Below are 11,173 nucleotides of genomic sequence, written 5' to 3' on the forward strand. Positions count from 1 at the left end.
AGGAATAAGCACAGTACGATTGTTAGCTTTACATATTTGACTTCTCTCATAAGCTCTGCTTTCACAGAAGAGTTCTACTGCCCCCCAAAGATTTGAGAATCATTCTGCTACTTTTGCCCGGGGTTGTGGTCATTGTTCAAATTCGCATGCTCTTTAACCTATACCTGTCATCAATTTTCTCTTCTCTATCTCAGGATAACTTCATTCTTCAGAATAGCTCCCCTCCTGCCCTCCCTCTCCCTGCCTTCCCACTGTTTGCAAGGTCAGATTCTCCCCCACTTCTGTCTTTATCCAGTGATTCAGTGGATTCCCTCCGACTATTCTCACTGCATCACAGGCACCAGAAAGAACCCAATGGAACCCTCCCTTTCACCCTGAAGGAAACTTGGGTCCTGCCACATAAATTATCCCACCGAATTTCACAGTTAGTGAGAGAGGGAGGAAGAGATGTGTATCCTGACTCTGATTTCATTGCTCCTTCTCTGACATTACTTGTCTCCTCATCACTTGGTGGAACCATACACAGAATGATTCCAACTTCCCTTCCACTGCCAGAGCCACATTTCTCTTCAATGACTCTTGAAGTTCTGGTCCCCTTAAAGAAGTCTCTGAAGTCGTGATGTCTCTGGCCTCCTTTCTCCCCACACACAGCGGACAATCTGAGACCAGCATATTTGTTTGTTCTTTCATTCACCTAACAAGCTTTTTTTCTGAGCATCAGAGTAGTTCCAGGGTTGAATGACACGGTCCCTGTGTTAGAGAAGCTCACGTCCTGCTTAGACAGGCACTCAAAGAAACATCAAGTTACAGAAAAGCTGTGTGTAAGGGCTAGGACAGGGTTAATGCACAGAATGTTGTGAAGAAGGTAGCTCACCCAGCCTAGGGGTCATGGGCCAGGAGAGGCTTCCTGAAGGAGTTGACACCTAATCTGGACCTTGGAGTAGGCATTAGCCAGATGAAGAAAAGGGAAGAGTCGCTTTAGGCAGAAGGAAGAGAATGTGGAAGGGAAGGCACAGGCAGTTAGTTGTGAGGGCAAAGAACTTTGGGGAAAGTGCCAGAAATTCTGTTCACTAGGAGTGGAAAGTGTGACAGAGTAGGAGCCATGAGGTTTGAAAGACTGGGCTAGGTTTTTGTTTTTGTTTTTTTGTGGTACGTGGGCCTCTCACTGTTGTGGCCTCTCTCGTTGCGGAGCACAGGCTCCGGACGCGCAGGCTCAGCGGCCATAGCTCACGAGCCCAGCCGCTCCGCAGCAGGTGGGATCTTCCCGGACGGGGGCACGAACCCGTGTCCCCTGCATTGGCAGGCGGACTCTCAACCACTGCGCCACCAGGGAAGCCCCTGGGCTAGGTCTTAAAGGGTCTTGTAGGTTGTACAAAAGAGTTTTATCATGGGAGACATGGGGAGTCAATGCGAGGGTTTAATCAAGAGGATAAGAACGTATTTTATTCTGTAGTCGCAGCATGGAGATCTTCGTTGCTGCACGCAGGCTTTCTCTAGTTGTGGCGAGTGGGGGCTGCTCTTCGTTCTGGTGTGCCGGCTTCTCACTACGGTGGCTTCTCTTGTTGTGGAGCACGGGCTCTAAGCGTGTAGGCTTCAGTAGCTGTGGCTCTTGGGCTCTAGAGTGCAGGCTCAGTAGCTGTGGTGCACAGGCTTAGTTGCTCCGCGGCATGTGGGATCTTCCCGGACCAGGGCTCGAACCCGCGTCCCCTGCATTGGCAGGAGGATTCTTAACCACTGAGCCACCAGGGAAGCCCGAGAATGAAAGTCATTCACTGGATGTTATTGCACTAATTGACCCAGGTGAGATAAGAAACTAAGATATCGCAGCATAGAAATACACACCTGTGTCTGAAACATTCATAACCCACTGTTGAATGTCCTATGAGCTGAATTCTTGAAGAAATCTTAAATACAACTTCACCATTGCTTTTCATTTACCTGCATTTTCTTTAATAATCTGAGCTTTTGTACTTTAACTGGGTTTAACCAGTTAAGTAAATAGTAAAACCATTTTACTGTTCCATTTCTTTTCTACTGTTCTATTTCTAATCACCCAAGAAAGCCTTCTTCCCTTGTTTACAATTATCCTTTCAATCATTGATTTCAATGTCTGTTAAGGAACAGATGTACACAAAACTCATTTAACATCAGGTTTCTAATCTGGTAACATTTAACACGCAGATAAAAATGTACTTTATGAAATTTCATCTCTTTATACTTCTACCATGCCAATCCCAAAGGAGATTTTTGGATGCACTACATCAGTGGATATCTCACGTTTGAGTAAGTAACTCAGATACTTCATACAAAGTGAGTTCCAGACAAAGTATAAAGGATATTCAGTTGACCGTCCATGTGGGCAGGTTTCATATCTTCATTCAACCAACACTGGATTGAAAATATTCGGGGGAACAAAATTCCAGAAGGTTCCAAAAAGCATAACCTGGATTTGCCCCACACTGGCAACAATTTACATAGCATTTACATTGCCTTAGGTATTATAAGTAATTTAGAGATGATCTAAAGTATACAGGAGGATGTGCATAGGTGATATGCAAATGCTATACTTGAGCACCCTCGGATTTTAGTGTACACAGGGGTCCTGGAACCAATCCCCCATGCATACCGAGGGACGACTGTGTTTTTAAAAGAGCGCTGATAGGGCTTCCCTGGTGGCGCAGTGGTTGAGAGTCCGCCTGCGGATGCAGGGGTCACGGGTTCGTGCCCCGGTCCGGGAAGATCCCACATGCCGCGGAGCGGCTGGGCCCGTGAGCCATGGCCGCTGAGGCTGCGCGTCCGGAGCCTGTGCTCCTCAACGGGAGAGGCCACGACAGTGAGAGGCCCGCGTACCACAAAAAAAAATAAATAAATAAAAAAATAAAAGAGCCCTGATTAAATTTTTGTCAACTGTTTGATGAACCAAGAGACCTGCTAAGATAATTTCCCATCTAGAAAGATTAAAAAGTTGAAATCCTTTTTTTTGTGCAATTTTCATCACCCAAAATAAGATCAAAAGGATCCGTTTTTGAGTTGTTATTAATCTTATTTACATCTTAAGTAAAATTAAGATTCAGCCAGGGCTGGGACTAGGCAAAGTGCAGAACAGCGGCTCTTTAGAAAGAACAACTCTCACTTTTCATCCTGTACTAAAATTTCGTTAACTTTTTCTGTGTTAGGAGTACTCTAGCGTCAGCAATCCCACGTTTGGTCGATGAAGTTTTTATTCATTGCGCGCGCGCGCGCCCACAGACGCGCGCGCGCACACACACACACACACACACAACCCTCTCAAGCTCTTTTTGTGCACTTCTATCCACCTTTTCCAGCTGACTTTGGCCCCTGGGTCCTCCCTTCTCCTCTCCCAGGTACTCACAGGGTCTGCGTACTGGGCGGTAAGCTGGGGATGCGGTGGATATCCTTGCAGGTGACTCTGAAGTCGTCCTCCTGGTGGCATTTGCAGGGCGGAGAAGGACACCCTCTCCCCCTCAGGCTCCTGGGCAGGACAAGAAGCAGCACCAGCTGCAGCAGGGGCGTCGGCTTCATTGTCCTCGGGGCTCCAAGACTATGTCTTCATCCTCCTCTATCGCCTCATTCTCAGCGCTCTGCGCCTCGGGTTCCCTCAAGCTAAAGGAGAGCGGGAGGTGTGGGAGGAAGGAGAAATCGATGGGGTCGTGACTTCAGCACCAAAGAGGAGGCTGGAGAGGGGAAAGAAGAGACTCTCAAGTGCTCCGTTTCCCTAGGCAACCCTCCACCCAAACAAGCTTACGTACTTCACTTTCCTTGCCCCAAGCCACTCAGCCCGCTCCGTCTGTTGCCTGAGAATCCGCGCCGGTCCGGGCTTCCCCTCCGCTCTCCAACCTGCCTCACGCGCCCCTCCCATTACTTCCCTCCAAAGCCTAGTCTGCCCCCTCCTTTCCTCGGCTCTAAACCCAACAGGCCACCTCTTCCCATGGGTGGGTAGCCTCCCCAAAGCGCTGCCTGTCGGGATCCACCAGCACGCACCCTCTATCCAGAGAAAGTTGCAGCGGAAAGGACCGTCCCGGGGCGGACGCCGGTGAGGCAGAACTTCAGCTCCTCCTGGCCTAGGACGCTTCTGCCGAGGGTCGGAGGCGGGCCCACGTGGCTTGCCAGCCCGAGGTGCGGCAGAGGCCGGGGCGCGACACCCACGGGGGGGGATCCTCACTGCTCCCCAACTTCAGCGCAAACCCGGACCGCTGGGGGCGCGCAGCCACTAGTGCAGAAATCACCGCGGGGAGCCGTGTGGCGGCGCTCGGCGGCGTCCGGCTCTCACTGCAGCGCGCGGACTCAGCGACGCACGCCAGGAACTGGGCTCTGGCGCCACCTGCCGGGAGAACCGGGAACGGCAGAAACTGTTCGAGTGCCTTGAATGGAACTCTTGAATCCAGCTTTGCTATACGTAGTTGAAGTCGACCTGTAAATTCTGGTCTGGCCAGGAGTATTGAGCCATATATCCCCCCAGAAGATGGGGAGAAGATGAATACTTAAGGGGCACACTATTGTCTACTCATCATCCTTCACACAGTAGCCAAGAAGATAATTTAAAATAAATATCCTGTTGTGCCAATTTCGCTCTCAAAATCTTTCAATTGCTCACTGATTCTTCTTGGGTAAAAGGAGCATATAGCATCATATAGCATCTTCTCACATGCTATATGGTTCCATTTATATGAACTTCTGGGACGGCGGGGGGAAGTTATGGTGAAGAAAATCAGAATAATTTTAGGGGAAATTGACTGGAAAAGGACAGCGGAGGTTATATTGATAGAAATGTTCTACATCTTGATTAGACTGGACATAAGTGGATGTATACATTTGCCAAAATCCATCAAACTGTGCACTTTAAATATGTGTATTTCAATTTTTGTAGTGGCTTTGTTCATAATCCCCCCAAACTGGAAATCACCCAAATGTTGTTCTACTAGGTAACAGATAAACAGAGTGATACGTCCATACAATGGAATACTATTCCACAATAAAAATAAGAAATAAAAAAAAATTTAAAGAAAATTAGTATAAATTCTTTATACTAACCAATGAAATCCTACTCTGGGTGCCTGTAAACTTTTCCTGTGAAGAAATTTTCCTGTGAAGAACTTAAATGTTTTAGGCTTTGTGGGCCACGTAGGATCTTTGTCACATCTTCTCCTCCTTCTTTTTCATACAACCCTCTAAAAATGTAAAAGCCATTCTTAGCTTGTAGGCTGTACTGGAACAGGATTCGGGCAGGATTTGACCTAGAAGACAAGTTTGCTGATTCCTGTTTTTCAAGATCCGGCCCTTACCATCACTTTGCTGGACCTGGAAAGAGACACGTTTATTATCTCCTTTGGGACTTTGCTATTGTTGAACTCTATGCCTGGAACAATTTGTCCCCAGATCATCACATCATTCAAGTTGGTTTTTTTTGTTTGTTTGTTTGTTTTGTTTTGTTTTTTTGCGGTATGCGAGCCTCTCACTGTTGTGGCCTCTCCCGTTGCGGAGCACAGGCTCTGGACGCGCAGGCTCAGCGGCCATGGCTCACGGGCCCAGCCGCTCCGTGGCATGTGGGATCTTCCCGGACCAGGGCACGAACCCACGTCCCCTGCATTGTCAGGCGGACTCCCAACCACTGCGCCACCAGGGAAGCCCCAAGTTGTTGTTTAAATATAAGTTTAAACATAAGTTTAAATATAAGTTTAAATGTAAGTTTTTCTGGAAAAACCTTTCTCAAGTAACAACCCCCCCATCATATTACCTCACCAAAGCACTTATCTCTGGTTATTATTATTAATTAGTTTACTCATTTATTGCCTGTTTCTTGCTGCTCTCCCATCCCCATCAATATATAAGCTCCATGAAAGCAGGAACCTTGCTTTTTTTTTTTTTTTGCCACTGTATCTCTAACACCAAGAACAGTGCTTAGCTCAGAGTTAGGAAATAATAAATGTTAAATGAATGAATAGGCAATGGCTATATTAGCAATCTGTTGCAGCATAATCAATAACCCCAAAATGTTAAATGTTGGCTTAAAACAACACTTACTATCTCAGAGTTTCTGTGGTGCAATTTGGGAGAGGTCTAACTGGATGCTCTGGCTTAAGGTTTATCATGAGGTTGCAAACAAAATGACGGCTAGGGCTGCAGTTATCTGATAGCTTGGCTGCAATATCATGAAATTCACTTATTAGTTCTAGAAGCTCTTTCATAGATTCCATCCAATTATCCACATAGATGAGTTGTATTGTCTGAGTATAGATCGTTTACTTCTTTTCCAATCTGAATGCTTCTCATTTCTTTTTCTTATTGGACTGCACAGGCTAGAAACTCCAGTACAATTTTGAGTAGAAAGATTAAGGGCAGTTATCATCTTGTTTCTAATCATATGGGAGAAATCATTCTTTCATCATGAAATATGATGTTAACTATACAGTTTCCATAAATGCTTTTTTATCAGGTTGAGAAATTTTCCTTCTATTCTCCTTTTCTTAGCGTTTTTAATCAGGAATAGGTATTAGATTTTGTCAAATGCTTTTTCTGCATCTGTTGAGTCAGCATTTTTCTTTTTTAGTCTGTTAATGTGAATAAAAGTGATGGATTTTTGAATGTTAAACCCATTTTGCATTCCAGGGATAAACCCCACTTGATGATGACATATTACGTTTTTCATTTATTTTATGATTAAATTTTCTAAAATTTGGTTATGAGTTTTGCATAGATGTTAACTGTTATTTTCTTTTTTGTAATGTTTTTGTTTAGTTTTTGTATAAGGCTAATTCTGCCATCATTTGCCCTTCTTTTCTTAGTTTCTTATGGTGAAGGCTGAGGTCATTGATTTGAGACTTTAAAAAAATATATATTGTATAGTGCTATAGATTTTCCCTCTAAGTACTGCTTTAGAGACATCTCTTAGGTTTTGATATCTTGTAATTTTATTTTCATTCAGCTGAAAATACTTTCTAATTTTCTTTTTTGATGGCTTCTTTGATTTCTGGGTCATTTAGTAGTGTTTTATTTAGTTTCCAAATATTTGGGGATTTTCCACATATCGTTCTGTTATTGATTTCTAAATTTATTCCACTGTAGAGAGAGAACATAGTTTGTATGACTTGAGAACGTTTAAATTTAGTGAGACTCAGAATAAGGTCTATTTTGACACATGTTCAGTGTGTATTTGAAAAAAATGTGTATTCTGAATGTGTTCTACAAATGACAACAGATCAAGTTGTAGACAGTGTTGTTCAAGTCGTTTATATCTTTGCTGATTTTTCTGTCTACTTGTTATGTCAATTATTGAGACATGGGTACTAAAATATTTTTACTATAATTGGGGATTTGTCTTTTTTTCCATTGTATTTCTATCAGTTTTTGATTCATATGTTTTGAAGCTCTACTATTAAATGTATAACTATTTAGAACTCATTTTCTTGGTGAATTGATGCCTTTATCATTATTAAATGTACTTTTAAAAATCTCTTGTGATGTCCTCTTCTCTTTAATTGACTTTTTAATGTTATAGATAGAGACAATCCAACTTTTTTTTTTTTTTTTTTTTGCGGTACGCGGGCCTCTCACTGTTGTGTGGCCTCTCCCGTTGTGGAGCACAGGCTCTGGACACACAGGCTCAATGGCCATGGCTCATGGGCCCAGCCGCTCCGCGGCATGTGGGATTTTCCCAGACTGGGGCACGAACCCATGTCCCCTGCATAGGCAGGTGGACTCTTAACCACTACGCCACCAGGGAAGCCCCAACTTTCTTTTGATTAGTGTTACCATGCTATTCTTTTTCTATACTTTTACTTCAACCTCTGCATCCTTATATTTGAAGTGCCATTTCTTATAAACAGCAGGTTGAAAGCAGGTTTTGCTTTCAATCTTTGCTTTTTATTTGGATTGTATAGATCATTTACATTTGATGCCATTATTGATATTAGGTTTCAGTCTATAATCTTGCTCCTGGTTTTCTCTTCATCCCATCTGTTCTTTGATCCCTTTTTCCTTTTCTTTTTTTAACTTCTTTGGATTAATTCAGGAGGTTTTGTTTTTGTTTTTTGCTGTATGCGGGTCTCTCACTGTTGTGGCCTCTCCCGTCGCGGAGCACAGGCTCTGGACGCGCAGGCTCAGCGGCCACAGCTCACGGGCCTAGCCACTCCGTGGCATGTGGGATCTTCCCAGACCGGGGCATGAACCCGCGTCCCTTGCATCGGCAGGCGGACTCTCAACCACTGCGCCACCAGCGAAGCCCAATTCAGGAGTTTTTATGATTCCATTTCATCTTCTTTGTTGACTCTTAGCTATAACTCTTTGTTTAGTTATTATAGTGCCTGCTTTAGGGTTTATAGTGGATGTCTTTAAGTTATCAGAGTCTACCTGCAGCTGCTATTACACTGCTTTATGTACGGTTTAAGAACCCTATAATGGTGTTACTTCCATTTCTCCTTTCCTGGCCTTTATGCTTCTGTTGCCATACATTTTACCTATGCATAAGCTATGAACTCTACAATACGTTCTTATTATCTTTGTTAAGATAACCAGTTATCTTTCAAAGAAATTTAAGTCATAAGAAAAGACTCATTTAGTTATCCTTTCTGGTCTTCATTCCTGAGTGTATGTAGAGCCGTATTTTCTACTGTCACCTGGCTTTTGCTTGAAAGACTTTTAATGTTTCTTGTAGTACAGATCTTCTGGTTATAAATTATGCCAGGTTTTGTGTGTCTGAGAAGTGCTAGTTTTGCCTTTATTTTTAAAGGGTATCATTGCTTAGTATAGAGTCATAGACTGACAGTATTTTTTCTTTTCAGTACTTACAAAATATGGCTTCATTGTCTTGTTGCTTGCATCGCTTCCAAGGGCAAATCTTCTGTCATGTTTCTTTATTCTTTTGCAACATGTTTTTTTCTCCCATAGGACACTTTTAAGACTTTTGTTATCACTGGTTAAGAGTCATTTTATCATGTGCCTTGATGTATTTTTCTTCATCTTTCTTATGCAGTATTTTGAGGGTCTTGGATTTGTGCATTTATGGTTTTCAAATTTTATAATTTTAAAAAATTTCAGGCTTTATTTCTTCATTTATGAATACTTTCTCTATCCCCTTATCTCTCCTTACTCCTTTGGAGATTCCAATTATTACACTTACATTAGGCTGAATGAAGTTGTCCCACAAAGAGCTCATTGATGCTTTTTATATCAACACTTTTCTTTTTCTATTTTTCATTTAGACAGTTTCTTTTGCTATATTTTCAAAATCAGTATTTTTCTTTTCTTTTTCTGAAAGAGTTAATTTGCCACTAGTCTTACCAGTGTATTTTTCATCTCAGGTAAAGTTTTCATATCTAGAAGTTCTATTTGGGCTTTAACGTATTTTCCCTGTCTCTATGTAAATTTCTGAACATTTAAATCACAGTAACTGTTTGTTTGCGGTACGTGGGCCTCTCACTGCCGTGGCCTCTCCCGTTGCAGAGCACAGGCTCCAGACGCGCAGGCTCAGCAGCCATGGCTCACGGGCCCAGCTGCTCCGCGGCATGTGGGATCTTCCCGGACCGGGGCACGAACCCGTGTCCCCTGCATCGGCAGGCGGATTCTCAACTACTGCACCACCAGGGAAGCCCAAAATCTGTAACATTTTAATCAAGATTTAGACAGCATAAAATTGGCTTAGTGGCGATCATAATGTAGGTGAAATTTCCTATGTCAACCAGTTTCAATTTAGTAAACTAGAACAAGCCCTCAGCGAATGGCTATGTTCTAATAGACTACTCAACAAATTGGTATGATAATAAAGCAATTTTCTTTCCTTAGCATAACTTTTAAACGGGGGCAAATAAACACACAGGATGAGAAGATGAATCCGTTTAAATAAAGGGAAGTGTTTGCACTCAGATCCATTAAACACAAAAAAATCCTTTAAAATACAATAGATAAATGCAAATGGCTATAGAACATTACATTTTCCTTTATGTAGGACGAACATTAGCATGGTTCAAATATCAGAAAGTGGTACTTAGCAATGAATTACTCTATGTATTTTGTCTTTTTTCAAAAGTTGCCTATTAAAGTGGAACATAGGCTCTATTACTTAGCTACAAAAATGTCTTACAATTTTGGTTTTGTACATTAATAGTTTTTCATTTTGATTTAAATGCATAAAAATTGCTGTTTTATATTTGTGATGCTCTTGACAGTGACAAATACCTATAATTAGGAAGTGTATGGCTAGAAAGAATATTACAGGATCAACAGTGCTTCTACACAATGAATGGCTGAAGATGATTCTGGAGTAGCGGGCAATACCACTTTTGCAACATCTTACATTTTATTTCAACTCTTATTAGACTTGCAGTTATCTTGAAACTTGATGCATAAAGAGTCAATGACAGGGCTTCCCTGGTGGTGCAGTGGTTAAGAATCCGCCTGCCAATACAGGGGACACGGGTTTGAGCCCTAGTCTGGGAAGGTTCCCACATGCCACGGAGCAACTAAGCCCATGTGCTACGACTACTGAGCCTGCGCTCTAGAGCCCATGAGCCACAACTGCTGAAGCCCGTGCGCCTAGAGCCTGTGCTCCACAACAAGAGAAGCCACCGCAATGAGAAGCCCACGCACCGCGACGAAGAGTAGCCCCCACTCACCGCAACTAGAGAAAGCCTGCGCACAGCAACGAAGACCCAACACAGCCAAAAATAAATAAATAAAAATAATAATATAATAATAAAAAAGAGAGTCAATGACCAGTTATGATCATCTCACGCTGGTGTAAAGAGAGTGGCTTTCACCACTGTCTTGGTTCAGAGAGAATTTTGAGTAGTTTCATTCAATGCTAACAAATTAGGATGCTGGGAATTTCCTTTTTACCTTACCAATAGCATCCCACTTTGGTGATCCATCTTCCTTCTTAGGGCTTATAATTGTCCTGTGATATTATGAGGGAGCTTGACAATCTGTGATGGCTAGACAGAACCGAACAAAGTCTAATGGTACAGATGGTCATTACTTGGGCTGGAAAATCACTGGGCAAAATGCATGCTTTTTGAAGGGACACCTCCCCTAATGCCAATGGGCAGGACAGCTAGGTTCAGGCTGTGAATGGTACTTGCTTGAGTGGAGGCTGAGCGCTCTGTGGACATGGGCTTTCCTCCAACACCATCAGGTCTGCCCCTCAACCCCCAACCTCCCA

General features: G+C 43.0%; 1 protein-coding gene across 5 annotated transcripts in view; it reads right to left on the minus strand.

The window, feature by feature from the left end:
* Window positions 1-4,211, minus strand: part of TSHR (thyroid stimulating hormone receptor) — a 158,259-nt gene extending 154,048 nt beyond the window's left edge. For 2 of the 5 annotated variants that reach the window (XM_067027946.1, XM_059057610.2), the window contains exons 1-2: window positions 4,003-4,211; window positions 3,374-3,695 (exon numbers count right to left, since the gene is read on the minus strand). In XM_067027946.1, coding sequence (XP_066884047.1) covers window positions 3,374-3,543 — 170 coding nt within the window. In that variant the 5' untranslated portion in view covers window positions 3,544-3,695; window positions 4,003-4,211. Of the gene's footprint in view, window positions 1-3,373; window positions 3,696-3,770; window positions 3,896-4,002 lie in introns of those variants that run through there. The other 3 variants (XM_067027944.1, XM_067027943.1, XM_067027945.1) reach the window with 3 other exon arrangements.
* Between the last annotated feature and the right edge of the window lie 6,962 nt (window positions 4,212-11,173).

Source organism: Kogia breviceps, chromosome 3 (genome assembly GCF_026419965.1).
Source record: "Kogia breviceps isolate mKogBre1 chromosome 3, mKogBre1 haplotype 1, whole genome shotgun sequence".
Lineage (NCBI taxonomy): Eukaryota > Metazoa > Chordata > Mammalia > Artiodactyla > Physeteridae > Kogia > Kogia breviceps.